This window comes from Conger conger, chromosome 15 (assembly GCF_963514075.1).
Source record: "Conger conger chromosome 15, fConCon1.1, whole genome shotgun sequence".
In the NCBI taxonomy this organism is placed as follows: domain Eukaryota; kingdom Metazoa; phylum Chordata; class Actinopteri; order Anguilliformes; family Congridae; genus Conger; species Conger conger.
The window spans coordinates 7862949-7881460 of record NC_083774.1 but is presented as its reverse complement, the minus strand read 5'-3'; the positions used below and the strand labels follow the sequence as shown (position 1 = coordinate 7881460).

Genomic DNA, 18512 nt, shown 5'->3' with positions numbered 1-18512 from the left:
GGTATGTGGGACCTCCTGCAAACAGCAAATGAAAAAGGCGGTGTCGTACCTCCGTTGCGACTTGGGGGTCAACCAATTCCCCCACTCATGCATGGCCCATATATTGGGCATACAGTCCAGTTCTCTACACATACGGATAAAATTAAAAGGATTCTCGGTTACCAAAGCCCTCCACCTAGCCACTTCACGCTTATCGAAAAGCTCATTTAGCCTTGTGAGCGAAGTCGAATTATTGTCGCATCCACGATGGTTCATGAAGTCAATATCATTCTCCTCGTTTTTAGGAACAACCAGTAGTATTCCAGACTCTTCAAATGTCTCTCGCACGGCGCATATCCTCAAAGCAACAGCACTTGGAATAGGAGACCCAAGTTTCTGTCTGTCCGTAGCAAAAATAGGCGGTCTTGTCTCCGGAGCCTGTTTTACCAACCCCAAACCAAAATTTGGCCAGTGTCGGAACGATTTGAACGTCTCAAGCCAATCGCTGGAAAAATCCGAGGACTCAACCAAACCGCCAGGGAAGACGTAAGCTTTAGGCATAAACGCGGCTTTGGAACTTCGCTGCAGCAACAACACCTCATAATCAAAAACGGGATTGTGTGGCAAGTCCGATTTGGCAAAGTTAGGAGGCGAAGAGATTTCACTTGTTTTCAAACCGTCAATAACAGCAGGTCTAACGTTACATCCAGTCCTAGCAGCAAGAATGACTGTCGCAGCCTCCTTCCAGTGTTTCAATGCGGAGTTCATCTTCGGCTCTGTTAACCCGCAAACAGTACTGCAGTTACAATGCAAACAATATTTATAGGGACGCCTCTATGTGCCTTTCATGCCAGATGTTCGGACTGTATGTTCTGTATTTTTCAAGTCACGCCAAGCATATATGCCATCGTCTCTATTTACCTGTATAAAGCACAGCAATGGCATGCAAACAATATTTCTCTTTGACTTTTAGACCGAACATTTTTTTAAATTATTATTATTCTTTTCAGTTTTTGCTGTCGTTATTAAATAAGTTCGTTATTATATGTCTCCATGTTCAGGTCACAGAAGTGAACTCTCCGCTTGGCGAGTCACAAGACGTCTAGGGCAGAGCAGGACACGTATTTTTAGACAGTTTGTGCATTAACTGCGCCATCTACCGCCTTGGCTGTATAAGGTGTATTTGTTGTATTTGTTCTTATTCACGAATCACAAACAAAATATACAAATAGTAAATGGTCTGCATTTATATAGCGCCTTTATCCAAAGCGCAGTACAATTGATGCTTCTAATTATTCGATGGCTCGCAAGAATGATTTATTCAAAATAAACTTGATTTTATACACTACTGTATAAAATATGCACTACTGTTCAAAGGTTTGGGGTCACCTTGTCTTTTTCTGCCTTTTCAGATTTTATTTTCTCTGTTTGTAATCAAACAATTAATACCTGGTCACTGTGCAGACAAGAATAGTTTCTCCTGACAAATTTTCCTGTTGAACTCAATGGAAAAAAATATTCAGGAGAAACAATTCTTGTAGTATCTACTGCATATCTGACAGCAGCACAGTGGTTGAGGCTCATTTGATACATTGGACCCTTGATGACTTTAAACCATTTAGCCAACAAATGTTACATTGTATCAGCATAATTTACAGTTGAATCTAGCCCAACCCCCCAAATCCCATTCAAATGCAAAGAGTTTTTGCATTGCTTGTAGGACAACCTGAAAAGATATGCAGAGTCTGAAGTCATGGCATGCAAAGGATATGCAACCAAGTACAGACAAAGGTCAGACATAGACCTATTGATCATTCAACCACCTGATATGGGTGCCATTTTCCTTTTGAACTACTTACTGTGCATTTTACACCCCTCCCATGCCACTCCAGATTTACATTGACTATCCAATATGCTATCCAACTACAACACCATGAGCTTATAGGACAATTATAATACAAGCTACGAGCATTCGATAAAAGGGGCAGAAACTTGTACAGTTTAAGTACTGTGGACTATACCAAATCATGACCATGACATGGAATTACCCAAAGGACAACAGCTGATACTTAGAGAAATGGGGGGGGCCTGGTTAAGGTACATGACTGGGACGTGCAAGGTTGGCGGCACAATAAGATCCGCACAGCCATTGGGCCCCTGAGCAAGGCTCTTACCCCTGCATTGCTCCAGGGGGGATTGTCTCCTGCTTAGTCTAATCAACTGTATGTCACTCTGGATAAGAGCGTCTGCCAAATGCCATTAATGTAATGTAATGTCATGTAATTAAACACTCGCGGCTTATCGAAGAAATCAAGTTCCGGGGCCAGCATATAGCCCAGCATTTCACCCCTCAGCATATTGGCCAGTAGGGGGCGATCTTATCTATCTATCTTTATCTATGTATCTATCTATCATCCTCCAACTGCTGTGGTGTTTTTCTCCCTAAATGCTCTGGCTTTCTCAGCTGGCCTAATGCAACAATTCCTGCTCCCACAAATTGGCTCCGCATAATTTGAGCAGAGGCATCATTCCTGAGGTTGAATTATGAAATACATTCAGATACATATACAAATAAAATGTATTCCAAATCTTCAGTACATGCCAAGCATACATTTATACCTATGTTGTGACGACCTATTAAAATATATGCAAAGCAAATACATGTATAGTTTACCATTTTACTGGACTTAATTTCACAACAGGGCAAGACGGCCATCTGAGCAAAAGGAAGACGTCTGCAGTGCTGATATATACCAACTGATATGATGGCCAAGGAGTAATGCGTAGAACCTTGTTCTGTAACTCCATGCAAAATATAACCGGTGTAGGATACAATAAGTGGCTTTTACATAGGATGACTAAACTAGAACTACGTTAGCCATTTACAATCACGAAAGCATACTACCACAACGCTTCGATAAATTAATTTAGCTGCTATTCGGCAGTCTCTGTATCCGCATCATCTAACCTACGGCGCTATCATCGTCTTTTGGAATTAATAATTTAAGACGCTTTCAAAACACGACCATTTGACCTCCAATCATTTTTCACATATCCCACAATTCCGTTCGGTCTCTGTGTTGACCATGCGATCTATGCATTCCGTGTGTCAGTGGTTTCGGCTATGCACCTCTGCAGTACTCTGGCAGAGCGACAGCAACACTGTTTCGGGGCCACTCGGGGCTGCTCGGCGAAGAACATCTTAGCCGGGCTAGATATTATCAGTCAAACCATTTTTGTGTAGAGAATGACCCGGTTTGTCACATATATGTGGCCCATCATCAACCGAGTATGTAGACAATTTGTGTTTATTCCACAGTGTAATATTTTAAGGGATTTTCCTCATTTAGCCAGCTAACAAGCTAGCTAGCTAAATAACCCCGACTCTTCATAAATGTAACGAGCCGTGTTACATAGCTGCCACGGACGAGGCAGACAATTTGTTCGTCGTGCAGCCCATTTTTATTTTGTTCTTTGGTACGTTTTCTTTACTACTACACTCCAAAAATGGAGTGTAAATAAATATTGCTATATATCGCTCAGGGATATCGTCAGATCTGTCGGGGCTAGGAGGAGATTCGATTTTTTTTCCGGCCGGGGATAATATGTCCAGGCGAAAACAGACCAACCCCTTCAAAGTTAATTGTAGGTATCTCAGGTATTGTAAATGTTTTCTTTTTTTATCGAATCACCGTTTAGTTAGAATTGCAAAATAATTTATTCGCAACAATTTCTATGGATCACTCAATTTTGCCGAGTATATTTTTATTAGGCTGTTCCATCCGCTACTATTGTGAATTGAGTTTTCTTTGGTAACATAAGGTTTGCAACGTTTGTATTAGCTTTACCTTTACAATTTGCAACTCAGCTGTAACGACTGTGCAGTCGGCTAGCTTAGAAGCTTTTTAGTAACGTCAGTGACATGTTTGAAGCAATCGTACAACACGCATCTGTCTGTTATGTTATATTTCAGTATTCAGCTCGAGCTTGCCAATTTCATACCCAATGATGTCAAGTAATATAATATAAATCTATAGGTACCCTATGACAATGTCTTACAGTGAAACATACGGGAGACCTAGAATTGACCATCGCAATGTTGACACAGTAACGTTATTGCCTACAGCTCTTTATAAACCTTTGTATTTAGTCCATGATTTAGTTGAAAAACATTGTTGAATTTTATATACCTACTACCATGTAATGACCAACTGTCAATTAGACAAGATTATGTTCAGGAACCGTATTCATTAGTCAATGAAACCAATTCAACCATCTGTGCAGGAGCCTTAGAAATACAATACACCTATGCCTCGACCAGGATGACACCTGATTTACCTGTAAGTACTGAGGCACATACTATGGTTTGCATAATTTCCTTTGTTTTTGAAGACTTGCGAAAGCGCATCTGGATTACAAATCATTCCCCTGGAAATATTGTTACTTATGGGTGAGTATTATGGACTCAATTGCACATTTTGCTGACTATTGTTTGAAGAGTCCTCGAAGTTTATAAAAAAAAAAAAAAAAAATAAATAAAAAAAAGTCAGGAGGACGAAGGTGGGTCAGTGAGGAGGAAGCAATATAAAGGATGCAGTGTTAATGAGTCTAATTGCATGATGAGGCACATTTGATTCATCACACCAGCTGCACCAACACCTGCTCAATTGCTGATATGTCCACATTGATATGTCCTCCATTGGGAAAGGCCTTGCCAAAAGGTTGGTCTTTGTGATTCATCAACAAGAGAAGAATTACAGCCAATTACAGCCTACATTTTGTGAGTGTACGCAGTTAGTTTGATTGTTTCAGTCCTCATTAATGATTGATTGGGTGCACTAGCATTGCATACAAGAAGCAAAAGTAACCTTGGTTTTTCAAGAGAGGGCATAACCAAATACTGAAGTCACCAAGCAGTGGGTTTGGTTTCTAGCAAGTATGAATGCATTCAAAACCAGGCTGTGAAGCGCTGGCATTTTGAACAGATAATCACAAGATTCCCCATTTCCTTTGTTTATATCAACAGAAATAAGTGTGAAGATAGGATGTGACCCAGGAAGATGTGGACTCTGGCTAGGACAAAGGAATTGAGGGTGATGTGGCTGAAGTGAGACAAAACTGGGTGACTTCAGATCTTCGAAATTATGGGCTCTCGACTAATTTCGCAATGGACATGAGCAGTGGCAAGTTTGAAGAGTCCTTCCTTTGTGTCCCAATCAGCAGTTTAACTGCATTAGCCTCTGTAATGTGGATGATATATTGGCCATATCTCTGTATATTTCACTCCTGAACGCCTGTAAATCGCTGAGCAAGCTGTGAAGGAGATAACGCCGTAAAAAGAGGCGAACGGAACGGCCCTTTTCTTGTAGCCATTAAGTGGGAGGGAGGCTGTTTAAAGTGCAGACAGGTCACTGGAAGCGCACGCATGTAAGAGGTGCTTTGGACTTCCTTCTGACTGCCTCTGTAGGGCCATAGGACTTTGAAAGGTGGCTGATGCAGGATAGTCTGTGAAACAAAAATTCATTTTCTCGTCTTGGCATTGTGTAGTGCAGTGGTAACCAACCCTGTTCATGGAGATCTGTAGGTATTCATTTCAACCCTAACTTTAATTTCATTTCAACTTGGCACACCTGACGACTAAATCACAGCTCAACCTGACTGTTGAATGAGTTGTGCGTCGTCAGGGTTGGAGTGAAAGCCTAGAGGACAGTAGATCTCCAGGGACAGGGTTGGTTACCACTGGTGTAGTGTTGTTGTCCAATTTATGCACATCCGATCAAAGGTAATATTAGACTAATCCAGGCATCGGCCAGGCTATCAAACTAGTTAGCTCACTAACCAGGCACAGCAAGAACACAACTTTATTAACAGATTTATCCCTTTGTCAAAACTGATTTAGTTATTAGAATATCTGACCGTTTTCTTTTGGAGGTATGTAATATTAATTCAGTTCCATCTATGAAAGTCATTCAAGCCGAAAAAGTTTTTTTTTGAGAAGACATTTTTCAGTCGGAGACTTGAGTTTTTATAGCGAGTGATGGAAAACAGTTGCGGCATCTGTTTCGAGGAACAGAACCTTAATTTTCCCCCTTGAAACGCTGCCCGCCCTCCTGAGATTTTCTAATGCAAATGTCAGCGACCATTTTTTATCAGCCATTTCCCTCACAAAATATGAGCGATTCTATCCAGTACATTTGTCCGGGAGACTGAAGGCGAGGAGCTAGAAGCCCGCTCGGAATAACTAGACTAGGTGCAGGCTTGTGTTTTGCGTTCTTCCAGAATAGAACAAGAGCAGTGGTTAATGCCGTCTGGTGCTGATTGAAAAGTGGAAAGATCCTGAATAATGCAGTGCAGATCAGCTGTCATTTTGTTGAACTGTCCTTCTGTGGAGTGTCACCGTGATACCGCATGCAAGGTTAAGGGTACAACACAACCATCAGGTCACCTCTTCATTTTGACCACGAACAGGTTTACAGGCTTACAACAACGCCCCTGCCCAGTCTCTCTTTGACTTTGGTTTCAGTAGCTAATGGGACCTTACAAAGTGTTGGGCGCCGCGGTGGCGCAACAGGCTAAGACGCAGCAGACTCGCGGTTGCAGTTCGCTGCAGTTGTTCACCGGGGTTCGATTCTCGGTCCTGCCAAAAGCCAAGTTTGGCCGGCTCACGTGGAGCAGCAATAATTGGCTCGCTGCTCCAGAGGGGGGGACTTGGCAGGGTTAGTAGGTCGTGGCACAAAACAAGCACCTCGAGCGCACTCAGTGTTTATGAAGCCAGCTGATGTGCAAATGGTTGAGCGATTAACGTTTTGCCAGTTCTCATATCGATACAGGAGTGGGCTTGGCGGTCTTGAAATTCTGATTTGCATATTTGTTGCGATGGAAACGGCTCTATGAAACGGAATGTTTAAACTATGGAAATACCTCCAAACCCCTGACTTCGTTTGTAGTGGCGCAAGTTGCTCTGCAATATTACATTAAACGGCTTAGATGGCATATTGCATTTTACTCAGATGTGCAGATGTGCAAGAATGTGTCTTAGAGCAACTTCAGGAGTGGTTTTGATTGTACCAACAGAGCGTATGCTCACGCATAGGGTGTTAAACGTATAATCTATACTGGGAGGTTTTCTGGTTTCTGGAATTTCTGTCAAAGCCAGTAACTGCACTAAAATCATCCTGATCCCAGAGCTGCAAGGTGGTACTGTGGCTTGAAAGCAGTTTTATACATAGGAATGCTTGAGCAAAATGGCTAACTTCACTGCCAGGGATTTACTTTTACTTTCGAGATCCGCATAATCTACTTGCATAATCTGAAAATATAGTGGTAAAAGCTGGACTGCTAGTGAACACCATCCCTTGGGAACAACCACATTTAGACCCCTTCTGTTCACTGGATAGTTTCTTTCAGGGGAGGTAATGTCACTCAAAGTGGGTAATTAGTTTGTTCTCTCGTTCCTCTGGGGGGAAAATGAACACTGAACTGAACTCTGAGCCCCGTCATTTCTGCAGTGTTTCCCAGGCTGTCGGGGGGGAGCTGTATCGATTGGGGGAGGGTTCGGTGGCTTAGTACGAGAGGCATCTTGTCTTGGTTTTGTTTTGTTCTTACACCCCCCCCACCCCACGCCCCAGACACACACACACACACACACACACACACACACACACACACACACACACACACACACACACACACACACACACACACACACCCCACCACCATACTTTGTCTGTTTCCCGATGAGTTTGTCTCTTTGTCTGCGGTCAGCGAGACTGCGTCAGCTCTTGCCTACAGACAACACAGACTCAGAGATAGCGTCTGAGTGACAGACAGAGAGAGGGGGGGGTGAGTGAGACAGATGTACAGACAGTCTAGGGGGGCGGGGGCGGGGGCGGGGGGGGGCGTTGGGGATTCTCACACCAGTCACTTGTGTGCTGTTCAGGCAGCTTGTCAGAGCAGTCTGTAGTTTGACACAGGGCTCAATCCCATGGCTTATTTTTCTCTTCTTTTTTCTTTTCCACGCTCAAGACTCGGAAATCGATCGAGGTCCGCCATCTTTACAGACATTCAAACCCGTTAAATGTTCCTCCTTCTCGGAGCTCGAAATAGAAGTGAGGAACTCCCGATCTTTGAGCAAGGAAGCATCAGCGCATCCTTTGCAGAAGTATTTGTTCAGAAAGCCTGATGCTTACACTCACATTCCAAATACTTACGGACTGCACTGTATAATAAAGGATCACGTCGAGTGATTCCACGAGAGAGGATCAGAAAGTTAACCACAGCAAGTCTGAGGATATTTTTAGACCATCTCTGGCCGTTACCATGGACCCTGAAACAAGTGCTTATTCCCAGAGACACAAAGCCGACAGACACAAATCGGCTACAATTTGAACGTAAACAAGTGCATCATTTTGCAGTTTTCATTTCTGATATATTGTGGCGTAAGTTTTGCGTTCCTGGCAGCGTACTGGCTCATATTTGAATGACCGTTTCATTTCGCTGAATGTCTAAGCTAATAATTTGAGAAATTTATATAGTGTACGATCGGCTTAGTATGATAGTAATGGTATATGATTTTAGGGCGCAAGAGATGCAGGTATCATGCGTTTGATTTGCACCTTGTTGTACGTCGCTCTGGATAAGAGCGTCTGCTGAATGCCACGTAATGTAATGTAGTGTGTAGCGTGTGTGAATGTGTGTGGTTGTTTATTTGGACAACGGAACACCTTCCTCTCAGATTACACGCACACACCTGCACTATGCTGTGGCAGACGGGTAGTGCTTTGAGACGCACATAGACTGTGACGGGAGCGGGAAGAGGGGCTCTGTATGGGATGGATAGCGGGAGGTGTCAGGAGGAGCCATTTTACCCCGTCTGCAGGAGAGCTGACATGAAGGCAGGCAGATCTCCAGAGGGGTCAACATGCCTGTGCTGGGTCTCTCTCTGTGGGGGCTAACAGCCTGTGCTGGATCTCTCTCTCTGTGGGGGGGTCAACATGCCTGTGCTGGGTCTCTCTCTGTGGGGGCTAACAGCCTGTGCTGGGTCTCCAGAGGGGTCAACATGCCTGTGCTGGATCTCTCTCTGTGGGGGTTAACAGCCTGTGCTGGGTCTCTCTCTCTGGGGGGGCTAACAGCCTGTGCTGGGTCTCTCTGTGGGGGCTAACAGCCTGTGCTGGGTCTCTCTCTCTGGGGGTCAACATGCCTGTGCTGGGTCTCTCTGTGGGGGCTAACAGCCTGTGCTGGGTCTCTCTCCCTGTGGGGGCTAACATCCTGTGCTGGGTCTCTCTCTCTGGAGGCTAACAGCCTGTGCTGGGTCTCTCTGTGGGGGCTAACATCCTGTGCTGGGTCTCTCTCTCTGGAGGCTAACAGCCTGTGCTGGGTCTCTCTCTGGGGGCTAACAGCCTGTGCTGGATATTGGATCTCTCTCTTCGGACTGCAGCACGCCAATCAGTAACAGCGAGAGTCAGACTGTGACCCACTGTGGGTACGGAGTACGTCCGTCCGTCCGTCCGTCTGTGTCGGTGAGGTTTGGTGTCTGGGTCAAATCCCACAGTGTACTGACCGAACATCCTCGGGCTTGTGCGCGTACACCCACGCCGTTTCCTAGTTCGTAGCGTGTTGGTGCTGCGGTTTTATTGCGTTACAGTTAGTGAGTCTGGGCTCATTCTGTCATATTCTTAGCCCGGGTGCGAAGTGCTGAGGCAGCAGTGTGTGTGTGCGCGTGTGCGTGTGTGTGTGCGCGTGCGTGTGTGTGCACGTGTGTGTGTGTGTGCACGTGTGTGTGTGTGCGCGTGTGTGTGTGTGCACGTGTGTGTGTGTGCGCGTGCGTGTGATCGTGGTGGTGCAGCAGCAGCACAGCGGCTCGCAAAGCCCCATCTGAGACGCACGTTCACGCCTGGGTCCTTTGAGGCCCGGAGCGCAAATTTAAAACCTCCATCAGTCCTAAAAGGAAATGGGCTTTAAGACGCTTTTTTTGGAGGGGAATCACCTCCCGCCATCTGTGTTAACCCTTTCAGTCCCAAGGGTGACATTTGGCGCTCAAGCGTAACTACCTCGACCTTATACCTTTTCACCCAGTCAAAATGACTGCTACTGCTGCAAATAACTGCACTGTTTTGAGCCCCTATTAAAACCCAACTACATTTTCTAAACTTTCTCAACCGAAGCCAAAACCCCTTGGGATTTTGGTGGAGCCACATCATATCTGAGCTTGAGATGAGTGGGCCTGGAAGGTTGGTGGTTCAAGCCACGGTGTAGCCGCAATAGGATCCACACAGCTGTTGGGCACTTAACCCCACATTGCTCCCCGGGCGCCACATGGTGGCTGTATATACTAGGATGTTCAAATCTTGGCCTGGGCCTTTCTGTGTGGAGTTTGCATGTTCTCCCCATGTCTGTGTGGGGTTTCTCCCTCAGTACAAAGACATGCAGGTTAGGCAACCAGGCGTTGCTGAAAAAGAGCATTTGTGCTCGGTCAACTTACCCTGAATAAATAGAAGGTTTATAAAAAGCTCAGAACATGCAGTCTGTCTGTCTGTCCACTGTGCCGGTCCTGCTGACCCTCCTCTCCTCTCCTCCCCTCCCCAGGGCTGTTCCCGGTGGGTCTGCAGGGCCCTGAGCTCGGTCTGGAGATGGAGGGCAGGGAGGACTACGCGGAGGACAGCGAGTGCCACAGCAACAATTCCCAAGAGGCCGAAGAGCAGGACAGCGTGACAGGTAGCCCCTACGCGTTGGCCTATCGCATCACTGTATTACTAAAACGAAGCAATGTCATTTGAATCAACTTACGGTTGATTGGACTAAGCAGGCGACAATCCCCCCCTGGAGCGATGTGGGGTTAAGGGCCTTACTCATGCCCTTAACTTGACCCACCAACCGTCCAGGTCCCAGGTATGGACCGTAGCCCTCCAGGCTACAGGCTGTCCCAGTAACAGGCCCGTTGTGTCTCTGTAGAGGACAGTGACAGCTACCTGGACAACCCTGGGGAAGACGACTCCTCCAGCACCTCTGCTGACGACAACATGACCGGGACCAAGAGCGGGTGCCCCCTGCAGGAGGGAGGGGTAAAGGAGGTGGGTACGGGGCTGGTTTCCCCTGCAGGAGGGGGGTGGGGTCCACCTGGTCATTCAAGGGGTGAGGGAAGGTGTCACTCTCCACTGTTCTGTCCACTCCAGTCTTTCCCAGAACTAGCAGTAGAAGCCATTTTCTGCTGATAGAGCTGAGCAGATGAGCATCAGAGCACAGAGCAGTGTGGGCTAGCATCCGAGCACAGAGCAGTGTGGGCTAGCATCAGAGCACAGAGCAGTGTGGGCTAGCATCAGAGCACAGAGCTGTGTGGGCGTGTAAAATGGTGTCTGTGGTTCCTGCAGGAGAGTGAGGAGTGGGGAGACCTGAGTAATGGTTACCTGTGTCCTCTCTGTACCCTGGAGTTCAGCAGCCCGGAGCAGCTCATCGCACATGTGTACCAGGTAAACACCTCCCCACCTGTACCGGGTAAACACCTCCCCACCTGTACCGGGTAAACACCTCCTCACCTGTACCAGGTAAACATCTCCCCACCTGTACCGGGTAAACACCTCCCCACCTGTACCGGGTAAACACCTCCCCACCTGTACCGGGTAAACACCTCCCCACCTGTACCGGGTAAACATCTCCCCACCTGTACCGGGTAAACACCTCCCCACCTGTACCGGGTAAACACCTCCCCACCTGTACCGGGTAAACACCTCCCCACCTGTACCGGGTAAACATCTCCCCACCTGTACCGGGTAAACACCTCCTGATCTGTACCGGGTAAACACCTCCCCACCTGTTCCGGGTAAACACCTCCCCACCTGTTCCGGGTAAACACCTCCCCACCTGTTCCGGGTAAACATCTCCCCACCTGTTCCGGGTAAACACCTTCCCACCTGTACCGGGTAAACATCTCCCCACCTGTACCGGGTAAACATCTCCCCACCTGTACCGGGTAAACATCTCCCCACCTGTACCGGGTAAACACCTCCCCACCTGTACCGGGTAAACACCTCCTCACCTGTACCGGGTAAACACCTTCCCACCTGTACCGGGTAAACATCTCCCCACCTGTACTGGGTAAACACCTCCTCACCTGGACTGTACACCAGTTCCAACCTGAACTGCACATGGTACAGAGCAGAGGTGTAAAGTCCAGGGGTCAGAAAGTAAAAGTCCACCCATGAACTCAGCCAGCTGATTTCACAAATTACTTCTAAATTCTAAACAAATTCTACCTCCTGGCTGCAGAATTTTGGCCAAAGTCCAGGAGATTTGAACAAAATACTGGGGATACTTTGCTCACGTAGACCCTCCACCAGCGGCTCAGAGCCGCGTAGAGACTGGAGGTTGCGGTGTAACGCTGGAGCTCTCGTTCCTCCCCAGCACACGGCGATGGTGGGCGGCAGTAAGAGCTACGTGTGCCCGGTGTGTGGGCGGGCGCTCAGCTCCCCCGGGTCCCTGGGACGGCACCTCCTCATCCACTCAGAGGACCGCCTGTCCAACTGCGCCGTGTGTGGGGCACGCTTCACCGACACCAGCAACTTCAACAGGTCTGTACCCCGCCACGCGCAGCCGAGACCAGGAACACACACACTCCCGCTGCCAAGGACAGATACTGAGTGCACCTTAGTAAACACAATGGTCTTTGTACTAATGGATACACGCTATTCAAAGTGAATATTCCCGTTTTTCCAGCTCTTCCTGTGTAGATGAATATTCCCTTCTCTCCTGTGCTTCCCGTGTAGAAGAATATTCCTGTTTCTCCTGCGCCTCCAGTGTAGAATGTTCCTGTGTAGCTGAACATTCCCCTTTCTCCAGTGTAGCTGAACATTCCCGTCTCTCCAGTGTCGCTGAACATTCCCGTCTCTCCGCAGGGAGAAGCTGCGGGAGGTGCTGGGCACGAGCAGCATGGAGAGCAGCAGCAGCAGCGACGAGGCGTGCCCCATGTCCCAGGCCCTCTGCGGCGCCCCCGTGCCCGACTCCAGCCCGGGCCCGGCCCTCCCCTCGCTCCCCGACAGCCTGCTGTCCCCCGGCCCCGCCCTGCCGCCGCTCCCCGACTCCCTGAGCCTGCCGCCGCTGCCCGACGTGCTGCCCCCGCTGCCCGTGTACCCCGCCGGCGCCCTGCTGGTGTGCAACAGCTGCGTGGCCTACCAGCAGCTGGCGGAGGCGCAGTCGCCCGGCGTGCGCAAGTGGGCGGCCCGGCGGCGGAACGAGCCCGCGGAGGCGCGGCAGCAGCGGCTGGAGCGCGAGCGCGCCGCCAAGAAGACCAAGCGGGCGCGCGAGTCGGCCGAGGAGCGGGAGCTGCGGCGGCTGCGCGACCGCGAGGCCAAGCGGCTGCAGCGGCTGCAGGAGACGGAGGAGCAGCGCGCGCGGCGGCTGCGCCGCGACCGCGACGCCATGCGGCTGAAGCGCGCCAGCGAGACGCCCGAGAAGCGGCAGGCGCGGCTGGTGCGCGAGCGCGAGGCCAAGCGGCTGAAGCGGCGGCTGGAGAAGATCGACCCGTCGCTGCGCGCGCAGATCGAGCACGACCCCGCCGCCGTGGCCGCGCTCACCGCCGACATGAGCCTCTTCCAGTTCCCCTGCCCCGCCCTGGACAGCAGCCTGTTCATGAAGCTGCCGTAGCCCCGCCGGGCCCCCCCGGTGGCCAGAGCCGGTAACGCAGGCCGCGTGGGTCGACAGACTGGACGACTCCAGCCTGGTCTTGCACGGCTTGACTAGACGCCGTGCCCGTAAAAAAAAAAAAACTAAATGTGACTCCTGTTTGTTGATGACAAATATGAACTTCTGACGAAACAAATAGACAGGGTAAAAGACCTTCCGGATTCTGTTTTAACGAAGCATGTTTTACAGACGTTGTGCTGTTGTTTCTATAGGACTCATGGAACTACAGACCTGACACTCCCACCCCCCCCACAATGAGCAGAACTCACCCCCGCTGTGGGAGAACCGGTTTGCACACGGACCTCTAGGTGATGTAAGAGGGAAATGGCCACTCTCCTCACACCCCTGCTGTCCGAATCACCGGTCTACTGGCTGCCGCTCCCGTACGCTGCCAACGCTACCTGCCAGCTCATACCCACCCAATCTTCTACCTCACATTCAGGCCCCAGCAGTGCCCCCTCTGCCCCACAGCCTCACTGGGGGACACTGGCTGGTCGGGCAAACACATACACTCACTCTCTCACTCACTCTCTCACTCACTCTCTCACACACTCACTCTCTCACACACTCTCACTCTCACTCTCTCACACACACTCACACTCTCACACTCACATACTCTCACTCACTCTCACACACACTCACTCTCTCACACACTCTCACTCACTCTCTCACACACTCTCACTCACACTCTCACACTCTCACTCACGCACTCACTCTCTCACACACTCTCACTCTCTCACACACACTCACACTCTCACACACTCACACTCACACTCTCACATACACTCACTCTCACACTCACTCTCACTCACACTCTCTCACATACACTCCCATACTCACTCTCACTCACTCTCACACACTCTCACTCTCACACTCTCACACACTCACACTCTCACATACACTCACTCTCTCACTCACTTTCTCACATTCTCGCACTCACGCACTCTCACACTCACTCACACACACACTCACACTCTCACTCTCTCACACACTCTCACTCTCACTCACACACACACACTCACACTCACACTCTCTCACACACACTCACACTCTCATACTCACACTCTCATACTCACACTCTCTAGCACACACACGCACACACACACACTCGCACACACATACATACACACACACATACACACGTTCACTTTACAATCAAGGTTGCGTCAAGTCAACTCCCACCTCTTCTCTCCAAAACTACCTAACTTCCCCATTCTAGGAAGAAGAGGAACTGCTTATGTAAATCTGTTCGAGGACGAATCGGTGATTTTGAATGTTTTTTCCCCGTTTATAGCACCCACACACCCACCTCAGCTCTTTCTGTACACTGCAGAAAAAACAACAGCAAGACCCGAATCTCTGGTCTGGGGAGGAGGGGGTGAGGAAAATGCAATTACTCTCACCCCCACCGTTAGCCTCTCCTAACTGGTCCATTCCGTTACCTTGTCTTTGGGTCTGCCTGTCTTTACCGGTCACATTGACCCTTCTGAATCCAGTTTGCACATTGTGTACCCACTGTAAACAGCCTCCAGTGCTGCCGTGTCGTTCCTTTGGATCGAACAAGGGCTCATTCCTCTCCTTTTTTCCAATACTTTACCTTACTCCTGACCCAGAAAGGGTCCGCCATCTTTAAGGACATTCCAACCCCTTAAATGTTCCTTCTAGGAGCTATAAGTAGAAGTTAGGAACTCCCAATCTTTCCTTTGAGCAAGAAATCATCAGCTCATCCTCCAGCCTTCTGTAAATGATTGATCTGTGGTTCCACCTCTCCCCAACTGACGTTTGAAAGAGCAAGGACATTCCATTTGTCAAATTCATGTTTTTTTCCTCAAGTTCCCCTATCTTTACTTTATCTGTTCCTAGCCTCTCCCAATGGGTGGAGCTCGGGACAAGAAAAGGAAGGAGGAGAAAAATAAGGAATTGGAATGAGCCCCAAGTCTATCCCTCTGGCATTCATCACACTGCAGTGGAGGCCCATTAAAATGCAATTTCTTCTGCTGCTGTTAATACTGGTTATTACCTCTGTAGGCTCAGTGGCGGCCATCTTAGGTGACGGCCTTGCCTTTGTCACTGCAGAGTGCTCTGGGCTATTATGGTTCTCCCATGCACTGCAAAAAGTCTTAACAAGCGTTTTAGTCTTAGACTTTTGATTTTCTCTCAAGTAGAAAATATTAGATAACAATGTTAACATTAGTTAACATTGAAACAGGTTAAATTTTCTTATTGGCAAATCTTGAATTGAGTCAAATTGTCTTACCTCATTGGCAATGTTGTCTTATCAACAAAAAAAGTAAAAGAAATAAGATTAAGTCTCAATATAAGACTAAAATACTTGTTATTTTTTGGTTTTTGCTATGTGCCACTTTATCAGAGAAATAATTGATCCGGGGTATTCACTCATGTTCGTCATCGTTGGGGGCTTACTGACTTTAAACTGCTGAGGACGTCTGTAGATGCCTTTGATAGGCTATATTTCATTTTGTTTGTTTGCAACTAAAGGGTTACTCTCAAGATGTTATGTTTGTAAATGTAGCTTAGCTGAAATGAATCTTGTCTATTTAGCTTGAATGAAGCTCAAATGGAACAAAACTCAACAAAAGTGGAAAAACGAGACTGATGAACTGTCCCAGGATTTTTTTTGTTTTTTTTTAATAGCAAAGATGATACCTCGGGTATGTTTTAACAGTTATGCAACAGGAGTTTTATTCAAACCCATGGGAAAATCTACTTTAACTATGCAGACAGTGATGAAGAAATGGACACGAACACAATTAATTCTGCAACTCAGGCAATGCAGAATGGAGGACCTTTGGAGTGCTCAACTCTAACTATACAGTGACTTCTTCTATGGTACAACCATAATCTTATCAAAGATATGTTTATGGCCAACTCTGTCTCCACATGGACCCATATTTATAAACATACATGCAAAACCTTCGCCACATGCTACATAATTGCACATCCCCATTTACTAAACCTGCATTTATCAAAATGAAGCGTGACAGAATCACAGGCTGCTCATGTTTTCTGGTCAGTTTTTAAGCATTTGCATTTCTGGTGTGCATATGACCTACCTCACCTGATTTCACCTGGCTGCGAATTCAGAAAGGATAAATCAATTGCATTTCTCCGTTTAAATTCCTGGGCAAACCATTCGTAACATTCAGGCTCTAGAGCATTGACATGGCTACTGAAATTGTTGGGGAGATATCGTTGTTCACGTTGAAGAGAAGAAATTAGAAAATTGTTTACTTTTAAGAAATGTAAAAACCTGTCGGCTGCCAAGTTATGCAAACCTGGATGAATGAAAACTTCACCTGGGACCACACAAACTCACCATTCCAACTCCAGGAGGTTGTCCCACCAAGCTCCAGGGCCAGGACTCTAGCTCTTACCTCATCCAAGTTTACAATGGAGCGGACGTCTCTTGAGAACGGTCCATCCAGCTGTCCTGCGTTCATCCAGGAGGTGTTATCACAACGTGATCGCAACATTACCTGTCAATTGCAGTAGCCGAATAATGTTAAGGCTTAGATTTACATTGTTTTCTTTGGTAAATACGGTCCCAACCGAAAGGTCTCTGCAGACACATTTTTTTAAAAGCACCTGTGCACAATAGCTGCAATCGAATGAAATTCCCTCCCATGTCTCTGGCTGCTACATCTCTCCTCCAGTTGTGACTCGAGAGCTCCTGAAGTGTTAGAATACAATTAGAGGGAAAACGGAGGCGCTGCGTAAAGAAATACTGTAACACATACTCAGTTCAAAATGTAAATTCTGAAAAACTCATTACACCTTCAAAATGTTTTTGGCTTTTTTTTCCTTTTTCTTATTTTTTTACATTTCTAAAATATATATATTCACCAACTACTGTACATTTCAAGATCTGTGAAGTCATTGTGACAAGGGTGTTGAGTCGATGTGTTATACTGCTCAAACAATGGTGTAAATTTTCACAATTTTATTTGAATTGCCACAGAGAATTTTATGCATTTGCAAAAGAAAACCAGATGAAGACTTTCCGGTTTCTGTTGGTGCTGGAGTGGCTGTTGGCGTCACCTGGCGTTACAGTCCGGTGTAGGTCAGTACTGCATGTCGTTAACTGCATTTGTTCTAGGATTGTTACATATGAGCTAGTGTTCTGCGATTATATGCCTGCCTGTTTTTGTTATGATTACAAAAAAAAAAAGAAGGGGATTTTACAATATTGGGACTTAAATCCAGTCCTTTTGTTACTTTATCTGGATACTATTTTGCTATTCATGTTTACAAAAAAAGGTGGCCAATACAAATGGAGAGAATATGAAGGGGGAACACTATTTATGATAGATCTGTCGTGTCGTGTCGTGGATAGCTCCAAGTGGGAGAGCATTCTGTTACTGGATTAACAGATGTATAGATTAAAACAAAAGGCAAAAATAGAATGTGAGAATAAACTAACAGATTTTCTCTAATGTGCAGTCCAATATGGCCCCTGGCCTCCTTTTGTTCTGTCAAATGCAACATAACTCAACTAGAACCCATTCCCAAACAGAAACATACCATGTTGAAACACTCGCAAAGAGTAGGGGGGTTCCCCCGGTGTCCTGGCTGATTTCCCAACCCTGGCTCTTTCAAACTGCCACCTAATCATCCCCCGATTCAGTTGGCAAAAACATTATTCTCTCCCTCTCCAGCTGGTGTGTGGCGAGTGTTCTGGCACAAAATGGCTGCCGTGCATCACCCAGGTGGGTGCTGCACATTGGTGGTAGTTGAGGCGAGTTTCCCCCCTCATCACTGTCAGTGCTTTGAGTGTCTAGAACAGTGCTTTATAAATCCAATGATCTATTGATCTATATACATACCATGTTGAAAGCTTC

The 18512-nt window shown here is 47.3% G+C and overlaps 1 protein-coding gene across 1 annotated transcript; it reads left to right on the top strand.

Annotated features, from left to right (window-relative positions):
* The first annotated feature begins 3185 nt into the window (after nt 1-3185).
* On the top strand, nt 3186-13614 carry LOC133111988 (zinc finger protein 821-like). Its single transcript, XM_061222644.1, has 6 exons — nt 3186-3624; nt 10564-10692; nt 10930-11048; nt 11346-11444; nt 12376-12542; nt 12867-13614. The coding sequence occupies exons 1-6, from the start codon at nt 3585-3587 to the stop codon at nt 13612-13614; spliced, it is 1302 nt and encodes a 433-aa protein (XP_061078628.1). The 5' UTR covers nt 3186-3584.
* The last annotated feature ends 4898 nt before the right edge of the window (nt 13615-18512 follow it).